The sequence below is a fragment of the Lepidochelys kempii genome, chromosome 7 (assembly GCF_965140285.1).
Source record: "Lepidochelys kempii isolate rLepKem1 chromosome 7, rLepKem1.hap1, whole genome shotgun sequence".
Taxonomy (NCBI): Eukaryota; Metazoa; Chordata; order Testudines; family Cheloniidae; genus Lepidochelys; species Lepidochelys kempii.
Genome location: NC_136386.1, coordinates 107,673,937 through 107,688,754, shown reverse-complemented (window position 1 = coordinate 107,688,754; position 14,818 = coordinate 107,673,937). Strand labels below are relative to the sequence as shown.

At 35.7% G+C, this 14,818-nt stretch overlaps 1 protein-coding gene across 5 annotated transcripts in view; it reads left to right on the top strand.

The window, feature by feature from the left end:
- Positions 1 to 14,818, top strand: part of WDR11 (WD repeat domain 11) — a 72,730-nt gene that overhangs the window by 24,422 nt on the left and 33,490 nt on the right. For 3 of the 5 annotated variants that reach the window (XM_073354199.2, XM_073354201.2, XM_073354204.2), the window contains exons 6-11: positions 1,223 to 1,388; positions 4,344 to 4,458; positions 5,678 to 5,873; positions 7,130 to 7,233; positions 8,358 to 8,537; positions 11,510 to 11,594. In XM_073354199.2, coding sequence (XP_073210300.1) covers positions 1,223 to 1,388; positions 4,344 to 4,458; positions 5,678 to 5,873; positions 7,130 to 7,233; positions 8,358 to 8,537; positions 11,510 to 11,594 — 846 coding nt within the window. The remainder of the gene's footprint in view (positions 1 to 1,222; positions 1,389 to 4,343; positions 4,459 to 5,677; positions 5,874 to 7,129; positions 7,234 to 8,357; positions 8,538 to 11,509; positions 11,595 to 14,818) is intronic. The other 2 variants (XM_073354200.2, XM_073354202.2) reach the window with 1 other exon arrangement.

The following is a 14,818-nucleotide window of genomic DNA, read 5'->3' as shown; positions in this document are numbered from 1 at the left end:
TTGCAAATAGAACAGAAGACTTAATGGCATCTCATTTTGTAATCGTTTAAGTAATTGTGATCTTTATACTTTTAAGTTAAAGTGTGTGACATTCTTTTTATATTATTCTATCATGATCTGCTTGTGCTACATCAGATAGAATATTTGATTTAAAAAAAAAATATCAAGGAGATCGAATGTGCTGCTGCAACGTGGGGGGTGAGTGTGTATATCTGTCTATAGATATACGCACACAGGTATAGTAACGATACATTAACAAAGGTGGAATTTGTTTCTGTGTTGTTCTGAATGCATTCTTAAACTTCATGTTTGCTAGTTACCTTCACACCCAAAACAATATAAATAGTCAAAGGGAATGAGAGAACAAAAAGTAAGTGGTACAGCGGTGATTGGTTTGGATTTGTTTTAGTTGCCCTTTAGTTATGAAGGGGGAGTTAGTTGTATGGGTTGTGCAAAACAAGAGAGAAAGGGAGAGCAAAAAGAAGTGAGCTGCGAGATAGATGATAAATTGCTCAGAACTTTCAATAGTATGAAGAGTTTACATAAGATACAGATGCCCTTTATGACTCTATCACAGATTTACAGACTAATTATTAGATGTATAGTCTCAAGAATGTCCTCTGTTTCACAGCCCCTCTCTTGTTTAGATACATTGCATTTGATTATTAATAGTGTTGTAGTCAGCAACATGCTGAAATACTGTTTGTGCATTCTCAACTTCTTTATTTCAACTTTAACATACTTTCTGGCTGTGAGGCTAGTTTTAGTTAATTACAAAATAAAAAATTATGCACAGTGATATGCAAATTGCAATGAGCCCCATGAGTGAGGCTGATTTCTCATGAATACCAATAGATGCTTCAACTGCTAACGCTATTCACAGTTGGACAGCCTTTCTCTTGAAATGTGAAACCATTACATTACATTTATTTCCCTAGCATCATAAACTTATTCATTTTTCAAGGCTTTTCAGTTTGACTTTAATTTCCAGAGGTGTATTTTGAATTGTGATGGATCAAATGGGGTAACTACAACTGTCTTATCTGTTGAAGTGGGCAGTCCTTGGAAATTGGCTTTTGTGGCTGCATGCAAAATATTACCATGCTGCTATTAATTGTATTCTGAGTTTGAAATATGCTAATATCAAAACCTCTTTAAAGCTGCTCCTGCTTTATGAACTATGTAAAAACTGCTTAATAGATGTGCATTTGGTATATTTCAGTGCTGAATCTGTAACACTGAATGAGTGTCTTCAGTTGTCATATCTACCTTCCAAAAGAAACTACATGTTGTTACTCTATCCCAGAGAAATTTTGATTCTTGACCTTGAAGTGAACCAGACAGTAGGTGTAATAGCTATTGAAAGAACAGGCATACCTTTTGTACAGGTAACAAATCTAGTTTGTTTCTGCCTACGCTTATTTCATTTAACATTCTTTGCAATTAATACCAGCCGTTACTGAATTCTAGGGACTATAACTAGATAAATTTGATTTTTATAAATATCAAATATATGATTCTTTCTTTCTAAAGTTATGTTTCCTATGTGGCTGTCAAAGAGATGTTTAGGCTGGGGTTTTAAGTCTGTAAAACCCAAGGAAAACTTTAATTTAGTGTGAAGAGCAAAGGTTCTTATTGTGCACTAATATGTGAGAAATACTACTGAGCAACCATATATTCTGTACTGCATAACACTGTATCACGTAAATTATTTTACCATGTGCTATGAGGAAAAGCTGCTTTTACATCTATTGAAAGAAAATGTTTTAACGTGACAATTCTGATTTCTCAGTTATAACCTATAAAGGAATCTTGAATTTAGAGCTAGGGTCCCATGACACTTAGAATGGTTTGTTCAAACTGTGATATGATCACAAAATTGCCCCCTTCATCTCATCAAGAACAGTAGTTGATCAGCCTGGCAGGGAATAGACTGGGTGGAATAGGCTTGAGTGCTCCACAGCCTTTCTCTTCCACCCCAACCCCGTTGCAAGTGAAGATTTGTCCTGGGCAGGGGTAGAGAAGAGGTGCCTCTGCCACCCATTGGCCCTTGGAAGACAGAGAGAGAGATGATTAGCTCTCCCATCCCTCCCATCTCCTTGCTGTATATAAAGCTTCACTGGCATGCATGCATAAGCCATTCTGGCGTGATTACTGTTGTGCTATCCCTATTGGAAAAATGGAGGTATAATTTGAACTGCATTTCCAAGATTCTGTGCATCTGACCAGATCACTAGTTTTGGAATCCAGAAAGAATTTTTCCCTCAGGGGAAGATTCATGTAGTGCCTAGGGGAGTTTACTTTCCCATAGCATCCTGGGGACCTGATTAGAGGCTAATAAGGAAAGGTATTTAAAAGCTGTAAGTTTAATAAGTGAAGTTGGTAACTTCATCACAACCTGTGCCCAGTGCAGATGGGAAGCTCAAAGAAATCAACTCCCAAATGTAAACATGAATAAGCAAGCTGGGAGATGGATGTAGCTTTAGGAAGGAGGGGAGACCATATCTTCACAGACTGAGGTACCTCTCCCCGTTAAAATTAATAAAGTTGCAGGCTGCCAATTTAAAATCCATCTCTGCATCTGTTTCATTCTCCTGCATGCCCTGCTCAATTTTTTTTTAAATATGATGTAGCTTGGTTTCTGGAGATAAGTATGGAAACTGATTTTATTTGTTATTTCTAAAACATAATTGTGAAAAATCATGAAGTTATGGTATCTCAATTGCAATGGTTAAGTTTTGTTCTCGCTTACACCAGTGTAACTTGGAGCAGGGCCTAGGTCAGTAGCTTTAGGCAAGGTAAACTGGCTTTTTCATAAGCTATATCCACATTAATCTTTCCTATTTTTTGTGAATCCTTAGTCATTTAGTTTGTCTGATCAAGATTCCATTTGGAATATTGACATGCTGTTGAGATATTCATACAGCAGGATCTAATCATTCAACATAATAGTTGCATTTTCCAAATAGTTTACATTTGTGTGGGCAGGGAGAAAATGAAAAGATTGAAAACTGTGAATTATGTTCACTCTAAACTGATGTCAGTGTGAAAATATTTGCAAGTTCCATTTTAAAATGAATTTTTAAGTGCTTCCTCATGAAGGGTGGGCAGGCTAGTTGGGCAAGAGTGGGAGAAGTGCATGGCCTTTAGAAGCAATGTGGCAGACATAAGTTCTTCACCCACTTGACAGTTTCTTTTGATGAGTAACAGACAGTGAAAAGAAATAAACTAGATAGGGAAAAAGCTGGCCCCGATGCAGCAGGCATTGTTTAATTAAGCTCACAGAGGTCTACTGCAAATCCAATCTTTTTGTGGTGGTATAAAAACTACCAGTGTGGAAACAATCCTGTGGAGAAAGGACATTTCATTTTCTGTGTGTTTAGCTTTTTATACACAAGGTGACGTGCACTTTTCTGAGCATCTGGCTTTGCTTGATTAGGTAGCTAAATCAAGTCTATGGTCTTATTGAAGCCTGTTTGCTCTTATGGAATCATGAATTCCTGGGACTAGAGAAAAAGTAGAGCAAAATATCAGCTAAAACAAATGTGAGTGCAATTGTGTATGTACATGTGGAAAGAATGCCCTCCCTCCAATCCCCTAAAAAGAAAAGCATAGAATTCCTCATAAGCCGACTGATTTCACCTGTACCAGTGTCATTTGAACCATCAATTGATTTTCCCAGTTTAGTTCCAAAGATATTGATGATGCTATAAAAGAGAAGTTCTCAAAATGTGGTCTACACAGAGCTGATTGTTCACATGATGACTCCTTATTTTAAATTGCTAAGTTTATATTAAAAGGCATTCCAATTACTCCATTTGGATGATAGTTCCTGGTGCTTAAACTCGTGGAATTCTTAGGATTTGCAGACATTTCTGTGAATACCCAGCAGTTGTCTGGCTACTCATGAATAATATGTAATCCCAAATTACAAGGAACTGAGGCTTTATTCACAAATATTTATAATATAATTATTCAAATAGCTCTAAAAATAAAGTTCCTATGCTGAATAATTTTATAACACGGTTTAAAAGAAAACCTATGCTGAAAATCTCATTGTTGAAGTGCGAATTTTTTATATATTTTTTTTAAACTAAAGACTGCCACTGAGTTTGCTTAAATGAGGTCCTGGACTTTTTGCACAGGGGACTGAAATCTCCATTACAGTGCTTTTTTACAGGTAATATAACTAGATAAATTGATTTAAATAGTTCCTTAGTGATATGTTCTTTAGTAACTCCTTCAATATAAATGAGTGAGCACCTTCTGATGCATATTAACATAAGTTGCACACTAAGTGATCTTGTGTGTAATTCAATGCTTTTTGACATCTGTTCATATAGGTAATTCCATGCTTTCAGCGTGATGGTTTGTTTTGTCTACACGAGAATGGTTGTATAACTTTAAGAGTTCGCAGATCTAACATTAGTATAACTGGTACATCAAATGAGGATCCAGGTGAGTTTGGTGCCAATAAATGATCAAAACTGAGTATGATGTCAAAATCAGCTCCTCTGGCCTAAATTTCAATTTATTTTTTTCAAATACAAGCACTTTTTCTGAAAAACATTAAAACCTGGGTCTTACAATAAACTGTATTTGCCTTTTTTTTTTTTTTTTTTTGTGATGGTTGGTCATGTGTTTTCTTGTCTTTTTTTTTTCAAATTAATTGAATTTCCACTGTTTTCTCCAACTTAATTCTAAATTCCCTTGGCTTTTAATGCAAGATAAGAGCCTGAATATCCTGAAAATCCTTTAATTGCTGAATAAATAATCTTTTTAAATTATGAATCATCTTAATAATCAAATCTGTAGGGAAAGTCCCAATAAATGGTATTTAATTTGCTTTACCGTGTCTGTGGACAAAGCAAAAGATGCTTATGTTTCTAAATGCATTATTATGTGTATACACAAGTTTTTGGAAGCAATTTGCTCTGAAGAGTTTATTACAGTTTAATGTAAATTGGGATCAACTAATATAATACCGTAATTCCAGTTCTAAGTTACTAAACTTCTATCATTGGTTGTGTAACAGAATATTACTCAGTTAAATGTTTTAATTAAATTAAACAGGGAATAAAGGGCATAAGCTAACTCTATATACATGCTTAATGCTGTAAATTTTAAAATCCGTGGAGAGTAAGTGGTGTTTCTGATAAGGTCTTTCGATAGGCTTTTGTAGTTTGTGTGTTTTTAGTGAGCTGCTATTGGCATCACGTTCTCTTGTTCCAATTTTACAAGCATGTCAGAAATGTATTTTAGATTAGGGAGAGAGGAGGATGTCCCAAGGCAAATTGGCTTTTGAGTTAGCGTATTTTAGAGATCTTATTTCACTATCTGCTTACTAATCTAGAGGACACCTTTCTTTTACTTATTTTGAAGAGAAGTTTTGGAAATAGAGAAGTCATGTTTATAACGTTTGAAAAATTTTGATGGAATTACCCATTTTCAAAGTAAAAGGATAGAATTTAAGACCACCCGTTGTATATGTTAGAAGTGAAAATGTGTTTAATTTCTAATTTTCTTTCATAAAAACTTGTTTTCCTATGAACATTCTGTAAATCTTAACAATAAAGTAAATTGTTCTTCCCACTTAACCATATTACCCTCCAAGAATAGTATCCTGTTTTTGGGTCTGAATGTTATGCAGCTTATACTTGGTACATTGATATTACAGATCCAGATCCAGTTCAGGAGCTGATTTATGACTTACGAAGTCAGTCTGATGCAATCAGGGTGACAAAGACAGTTCGCCCATTCAGTATGGTGTGCTGCCCAGTGAATGAGAACTCTACTGCTCTCATAGTCAGTGATGGCAGGGTGATGATATGGGAACTGAAGTCTACCATTTCTGGCAGAAATTTACGTAACAGGTAATTGTATTATGTTTCCGTTACATTGTTGTTTAATTGTATTTACACGAAGCACTTAATCACATTATGTGATGTGATATAACGGTAACACTGAGTCATGCTTCTTGAAAATTTATGTGCAGTAGGAGGATTAAAATAGTTATAATTAACTAAAGGGCTTTAGATTTCATTTGTGTTTTGAGGGATTTTTTTCCCTCCTCCCTCCCCCCTTTCTTTTTTTTTTAAAAAAAAAATTGTCTTGCAAATGGGAAGGTATCCAAAAATACTGTAGAGACCAACATTAACATTTTTTTCAAGGAAAATTTTCCTTCAGCTTTATCCCTCCTTCCTACCCTGAACACTGTCATTTAGCTTTCTTTAGACAAAACTGTTTTCCTGAAGAAAAGACCTGTGTGTTTTGATTGGATGAAGAAAGGACTGCCAAAATAGTCTGGAAATTAGAACACTTTTTAATAGGTGTCAGGGAACGTCCTCTTCCCAGGAGCCCCCTCATGGCCTTGGGGCAGTCCTATAAGCACCCCTCCCCATAGTTCCCCTCTTGGCTCCTCATTAAACTCAAAAAAGAGGCTTTCATAAGTCTGGTAACAAGAGCCCTCCTTAGGTGTGGTTTATTAATCCACTCAGGCTAGTGGTAGTTTCATGCTCCAGCTTGTTGCAAACTAAATGTTTGCATAGACAAGTCCTTAGATGGCTTAAGGAGGGTGGTTTTTACACCACTGTTCAGCTACTTTTCTGAATTTGATCCATTGCTATAAGGCATTTGAGTACTGAGTCAGTTAAAAAGGGGTTGGGATAGGGAATATTCTGATGTAACCACGTTCTAAAATTATGTTGCTACAATGTTCTAAACTGTGTATTAATACTTTTTCTAGATCTGAGGTCTGTGGCTACTGCACTGATTAACTTAGTGTTAAAATAGGAATAGTACAGGAAAAATGCATGTATAAAATTTTGGATGTCAGTTCAGAACAAGAACTACATTGGGGTAACTAGTCACAAATACAAAGCAAAGAGGATTGGTTAGAAAATGTGTATATGGAAGATGAGACATGCTAACTCAAAGCAATTATCTCTGGATAATTGCCATATATTGGTGAGATTGTATATGGAAAATCACCAAAATAATGTTGCAGATAATAAGTAGCAGGGCATTTAAGTGACATTTGAAAGAACAGTTCAGGGAAAAAACAGAACCAAGTGCATCAAGCAAACAGCCATGCCATTTTGCGTTCACAACTTTTTTTCTTCCTTTAAAGCAATTCAAGTGCATCACCTTTGTATTCACCAGTTGCTTTCTGTGGAATTCCTGTAGGAGCATTCCAAAATAAACTTCCAGATCTTTCATTGGATAACATGATAGGTAAGCGTTACAAACAATTTTAGAGGTAGTCTTTTAAAACTAAAGAGAAAATCTTATGGTTTATGGATTATATGTAAATACTGAAGCTAGATTCAGAGTTTGAGTTGTGATGTTGAAAAACTGAACAGCATTTCTGTTTTTTAAAGAAAATATTCAATTAATCTTTCTATGACATGAAGACAACATACCTTGTATGTGCTCCTCTTAAAAATGTAATGTTGGGAAAATAAACAACATTTCAGTAGCAGGAGAACCTTTGTATATCTGGAAATAATGGTTACAGCTCCTATGAATCACGTGTGTGACAATTTGGATTCACTGGAATAGCCCTATTCAAATCCAGTGCAGAGATACCCTGACTGTGAGATGTGACCTGTGCACCCATTCCCGACATGGTATAAAGATATACTGCACTTGAATGAATTTTCACCCTCAGCAGACCACTGTTCAAAAAACCCTTCTTTTCGATAACTTGATATGATTTGGAGCATTAAGGATGGACACTTAGGACCTGATTCTCCATTATCTGCATATTGTGTAGTCATTTACGTCAGTGCCATTCTGATTTGGTACCTTTCTTACAACTGCTTTGCATTGGCGTAAATGGCTGTGCAAAGCATAGGGCAACAGAATCAAGCTCTATTTTTCTTCTGTCTTTAACCTAACTACTGTGCAAGTGCACTTAATCTCTAGAAGTGGAGTATATACGGTAGTAACTTTCCAGAATTGGCTCTTCTTTTTCTCTCCAAATGGACTAATCATGTGCAAAACACCTTTGAACTCTAAAAGACAAAAATGAAGCCATTTCTGAATTTATGGAAATAGATCAGAATCTACAAAGTTTACATATTTGAGTTCCTAAAGATAAAAGTGGGGGCAGGTGGAGGTAAGAGGTTTGAGACTTAAGAAATTACCAGCTGAAATGTAAGTCTCCTGAAGATAGTTCTGCCTGTGTCTATTGCAACAATATTGAATGCCTCTTTAAATAAAAGTTACTACTGCATACATTTATTGATAATTAATTGCCTTATTTTGTAAGCAGCTGGTAAGTATGTATCTACTGTCAGATTAAAATGCAATGCTTACAGAAGCTTCATTTTCTATTTTTTTTTTTAAATATAAAGCAGGACAAGGTGCAGTTACTGGTGAAGAACAGTTAAAAAATTATTTCTTTCAAGAAGTGCACCTCAAATTCCTGCTGACGGGGCTTCTCTCAGGACTTCCTTTGCCTCCATTTGCTATCCGTATGTGTCCACCTCTAACCACAAAAAACATAAAACAGTATCAGCCTCTCTTAGCTGTTGGTAAGTACTCTGAATGGTGTGCTTGATGTTTTGTACTTACGTGTGAAGGATGTACAAAACCAAGGATAATTTCAGTCTATTTTTAATACTGTGCATCCAGTCCAAAGCAGTGGCCATTTTAGTAACTTTCATTAGAAATATTTTTTGCATAGTTTTGCTGCCAGCAACTTTGGGCATATGTGGTGCAGCTTGTAAATTTAAGTGGTTTGGCTGTCTTGTGCTTAGAAACAGGTATTTTGGTGGTATTTCTGTCTTCCATGTTGCCCTCTGTTCATGGATACTTTTCCAAAATTTGTTCTGTAAGGCAGTGATTGCTCCTCATTCCAAACCCTCCTAAAAATTCATTTCTGTATGCCATTTGTCCAAAATGAATTAATGAGCTTAATACATGCCTTAAGGCCCCGATTCAAGTGAGTAACTAAGCATATACTTAATTTTAACCATGCCATTATTTTTCCTTGCCATATCTGGTTCTGACCTAAAGCATCTTGATACTGCTGTGATTGGCATCTAAGGCCTGATCTTGCAAACCCTTGCTATTTAGACTCTGATCCTTCAACAGGCTCCATGTTGGCAAGACACCTGTGCTAGTGCATAGCACCAGTGACTTCACTGGGGTTCCAGGCAGGCTCAGGCATCTGCCTGAGTGGAGCCAGTTGCAGGACTGGGGCCTGAAACACACTGTAATGTTTGCAAGACTGGACCCTGATTCTTGACGACTTCTGTGGCTGAAGTAACTCCCAGCATAATTTAGAAAACCCTTGGGGCCTGGCTAAATTACAGCAACCTCCCTGGGCTGCCCTATGGACTTCAGCACTGCCTGGAGTCTCTGCAACATGGTATGCTGGAGTCCAGCCCCCAACATTCCCATTCTACTTCCTTTCCCAGGGATTGCAAAGGGACCTTCAGAAGGCAGCTTATGGTTGTCTGTCACAACGTCTGTGCTGGGGAATCCTCCTGTGGCCACAACTGGGCATTTGGGGGGCTATTTATACCATTCCAGTTCTCTGACATGGGATTTCACTCTGGAAATTTGTAAATCCTCCTCCTAATAAATCCTGTTTTAGTCCCTTAGCACAATTGCAAATAATGTCATCCAATAATTATGTAATGACAGTAGACTTTTTGAGATTAAGAAAGCTTTATTACCATTAAAACACCAAATTATCAACATCACATGTCAAAAATATGTATTGTAAATATCTTTAAATCAAACTGAGTTCTCAAGCAGCATTTTTTCTTTTCCTACCTGTAAATTTCTATTATTGATGGAAATATTTTTTCGTTGATTTATGTGTATATAGCAAATCAGTGTTTACTGACAAATATCTAATCCTTCCACTATAGCTTTGCCTTAGTATTTGTTCCAAGAGTGAAATATAAAGATTAAGAAACTAATATGTAGCTATAAAATGCATTCAGCAGTATAGGATAATATTTGCTGTACACCAAGAGTGTGTTCTTTAAGCACCAGTCTTTCATCCTATTCTTTAGACCAGTGGTTCTTAACCTTTCCAGACTACTGTACCCCTTTCAGGAGTCTGATGTATCTTGCGTACCTCAAGTTTCACCTCAGTTAAAAACTACTTGCTTACAAAATCAGACATCAAAAAATAAAAAAAGTGTCACTGTTGTTGAAAAATTGCTTACTTTCTCATTTTTACCATATGATTATAAATCAATTGGAATATAAATATTGTACTTATATTTCAGTGTGATACTTGAGCCTGTTTTTCACTTTTGAGCCTTCTCTGAAGCCTGAGCCCAAGCAACGGGTCTGAAGCAAGTAACTTAGCTTCGTGGGAACCCCTGTGGCGTGGGGTCTTAGACAATTACCCTGCACTTGCAATCCCCCTAAACCCTAATCAGCGGGTAATCCACATGCGGCCCCGTCAATGCAAACAAACTGTCTCATGGCCCGCCAGCAGATTACCCTGACAGGCTGCGTGCGGCCCGCTGGTTGCCCACCATTTCCCTAAACCCATCTTGTGAGACTGATGGGGCCTGCGGCTTCCAGGTTGAGAAATTCTGATCTAAATAAGAAGACATACCCACTGGAAGACCTCTGCATATTCCCTGGGGTACATGTTGAGAACCACGGCTTTAGACTGTCTTTTCCGTATCTATACCCATAGCAACCCTGTTAGAGGGGAAAAAGGCAATATTTCTACTGGGTTTACTATTAAGAAAAAAACCCAGAGAGTCTGTCAACTACACGAAGTAGAAAATTATAAACTTCATTATCCATGAAGTTTTTTGATCTAATTGGTTTAAGCTAGGTTTCAGAGTAACAGCCGTGTTAGTCTGTATTCGCAAAAAGAAAAGGAGTACTTGTGGCACCTTAGAGACTAACCAATTTATTTGAGCATAAGCTTTCGTGAGCTACAGCTCACTTCACGAAAGCTTATGCTCAAATAAATTGGTTAGTCTCTAAGGTGCCACAAGTACTCCTTTTCTTTTTGGTTTAAGCTAGAAGCTCTTAATACATTTATTGGTTTGTAGCTTAAAACAGAAATGGTTTTTTTCAAAGAAGAGAAAGCAGAATTGTAAATATTGATTAATGAAAATTTGCCATGTTGCTCCTTCTGGATTATTGAGGAAACCAATTTATCTTTGCATATGATTCAGCAACTCTCCTTTGTAGTAAAAGTATCTGGTACTTTCGTATCTAGTGAACATGCTTTTATGTAATAAAAAAAACCCTCCATCTTTGTTCCCAAATCTTCAGCAAATTCTAAAAGTTGGAAGACCTAATGTTTCCTGGCATAAACTGGAACCTTACAATTTTTGAAGTAGGATTTAAACTTTAGCCCCTTAAAAATCAAAGTGCCCACTTCTTGCTGGAAATGTGAATTATTTATAGATTAAATCATTTGAAGTAGCTGTGACTCTTGTGTTTTCATTTTTAAAAATTACTGCAAAAGCTGCTCTGCATATATATTTTTTTCTAAAATACAAATGACTTTTTATAGGTACAAGCAATGGCTCAGTTTTAGTGTATAATCTTACCACTGGACTTTTACACAAGGAGTTAAGTATCCATTCCTGCGAAGTCAAGTGAGTTTGTTTTTAATTCTTGCTAATCCTTTGGGGGGGATAAGAATTATAGTATTTAGTATTCCATAAGCAATGCAGTCATTTTGACACACAAGAAAATTACCCCGTTGAATTTTTTGCTCTGCAAAACCAATACCTCTTTGTGAAAATTAGATTGGACACTGCATTGAACTATAAATATTTGAATTAGTAACTAATGTGCTTTTTGATCTAGGATGAACATTGGCTGTTTGCATTTTCTCTAGAACATTGTAGGACAGAGAATTCTTTCTAACATGATAAACTTTATTACAATGTCTGATTTATATGGCTTTTACTATTCATGTTCCTTTTCTCATTGGAACTAATTCCACTCCATTTATTAAAGTTCATTTTGTTTGTTTTTTCATTCATATTAAGCTGAAACTGCTGATGATAGAATTTTAGTACAAACTGAATTAAAAGCAGTTGATCTTAAAAAATTGTAAGACACAATGCATGTAATATTTAGATATTTTTAATAAGGAGCATAAAGAGCTGACATCATTTATTTATAGATATATAATGCCATATAAATATATGGCACATGAAGAGTAATCATAGAATCATCATAGAAGATTAGAGTTGGAAGAGGCCTCAGGAGGTCATCTATTCCAACCCCCTGCTCAAAGTGGGACCCAACCCCAACTAAATCATTCCAGCCAGGGCTTTGTCAAGCCAGGCCTTAAAAACCGCTAAGGATGGAGATTCCACCACTTCCCTAGGTATCCCATTCCAGTGGTTAAGGACCCTCCTGCTGAAATAGTTTTTCCTAATATCCAACCAAGACCTCCCACACTGCAATTTGAGACCATAATCAGGAGGATGTGTCTGAATACCAAATTCAGGATCCATACTAGTGGAGGGAATAAAATATTTATTATTACTATTGATTATTTAGATCACATTTGAGGACCCCTGAAAAATTTTAAAATGGATGTGCAGACCCCTTGGGAAAGCTTAGTCTGCAGACCCCAAGTTGAAAACCACTGATTTAGATTTCAGTAGTGCCCAGAGGCCCTGATTAGGATTGGCCCCTGCATTGTACAAACACATAAGAAATATATGAATAACAGAATGAGTACTAACTGCTATTCAATAACCCTGTTTTGGCTCTTCCACCAATGAACTTGTGGTGTGATTAATAGACATTATAGGGACTTGATATCTGTTTTAATCTTCATTTGATTTTTCTTCTTTTCCTACTAACAACTGGTTTTGAAATTATTATCATTTTGTATTCTGTTATGAAACCCAAGAGGTTACTAAATCCTGCTTTTTTAGTTTTCATTAACATGATTATAGCATTTAAAATTAAAAACCATTGCTAACATATTACATATATGGTTTTTAAAAACATTTTAAAAGGCTTCTCATTAAAGCTAAACTACTCTATTATACAGTTTTGTATGCATGTTGAAAGCATAACTTTCAGAAAAGTTATTTTCATCTTTTCTTCCATTAATAATGAATGGATACTAGTGCTGGGCTTTTTTTAATCCTTAGTGCTTTTGTATCATAAATAGAAAAAATCAATTTATCCATCTAATATGAAATTTTATATTCCCACTTAAACTTTAGTTGTATTTGTTTTAATGATGCATCAATAAAATGTGGACCTACAAAAATATTCTTAAAAGGGTTAGTAGAAGCATTAGAAAATTGGAAGTGCTTATGTTATAGTTATAAAAGATTCAGACATGGGTATGATTAATATTGCATCTTCTGAAAAATATAGTTCATCATATTTATAAAGTAAACAACATAATGAGAGATTCCTAATTGGGAAAATTTAATGTAAAAGATAAGGAAACCATGAATCCACATTGGACTACTAAAGATATGGCGATGGATGGCAGGGGAATTAAACTTTTTTTTTTTTTAGAATTATTTTTTATATATTACATCAATGTGTATTTTATTTTGATTTAAATTGTTTTAATTTTATGGAGACTTAAAAGATCACTGGCAAGGGCTTTTAACTCCTCAAACTTCTTATACTTATATATTTTAGAAGTTTGATAATGTAACATTTTTCTGTTAACTGCTTATTGCTCGGTATGTTTTTGAACTAAACTAAAACTATCATAAATGTTACTTAATGGTGATAGGCATCATTTATTGTGTAGGCAGAGCTCTAAGAGACTAGCTTCGATCTCTTGATTTAATTTTTAATAATGTAGGAGATATTTCGTATCCAATTCTAACAACTTCAAGGGAATGATTAAGCAATGTAAGATATTGCACATTAATCTTTGCAGTGAATTAAAATGCCTGGAATACAGGAAATTTTCCTTTAGTATGAACTCTTACTTAATCTCTAAAATAGGTAAAGGTTTCTGATTTTTTTTTTAACTGAAAATGTACAATTTAGAGAAAGACATCCCATGCACTCCACTTATAATAGATAGCATATTAGCATGCAGCGAAGCGCCAACCTAGCTTACAGTGCCCTCTAGAAAATAGCTGAATTAAAGTTTGGAGCACTTTGGCATGGGAACGGTCTTTCTTTTACATCTGTACTGTGCTAACGTGATGGGGGCCTGATGCCAACTCTGGTCTCTAGGTGCTACTGCAATACAAATAATAATGGTTAAATTTTCTGGAGAATGGAAGTGTTCTTGTAGAAGATATGCATGTAAATACCCTTTGGGTTTTAATTTTGCAAATATGTATGTTTTTGTGGAAAGACTGCTAGCTAAAATCTCTGAATGTATTTTATTCAAGGCATGTAATTAAACTTATCTGTGTTGAACAGTTATTTATTATTCATATTACTAAACCTTCCACAGTCAGACGAAGCAAAAAGATGATACTGCTTCCTCAAACATGGCACTATTGTATATTGGGTTTTTAATGTTGGATTAGAGAATAAAATGGAGGGCAACTTATACTGGTGTGGGCAAACAATTTGTATAGTGATAGTCTGCTTGTCATTTGAGATACAGTGGCTCTTTGAGAATGGTATTTTACTCCTCTCTCTACTCCCAGCTTACATCGCATGAAAATGTACTACGTAGAAACATACTGTGTTCTTTGCTGGTTCCTGATGGCATTGAAGCCTAACTAGTATTCTCTTCAGGTGTTTGACACATTTCAGAAGAGAGAATTCTGTCACAATTATGAAAATTAATTTCCAATAGCTTGTCCACGGATTTCTAGAAATATTTTGCTGAGCTGCTGTTGGACAATGTCAAACTGCTAGT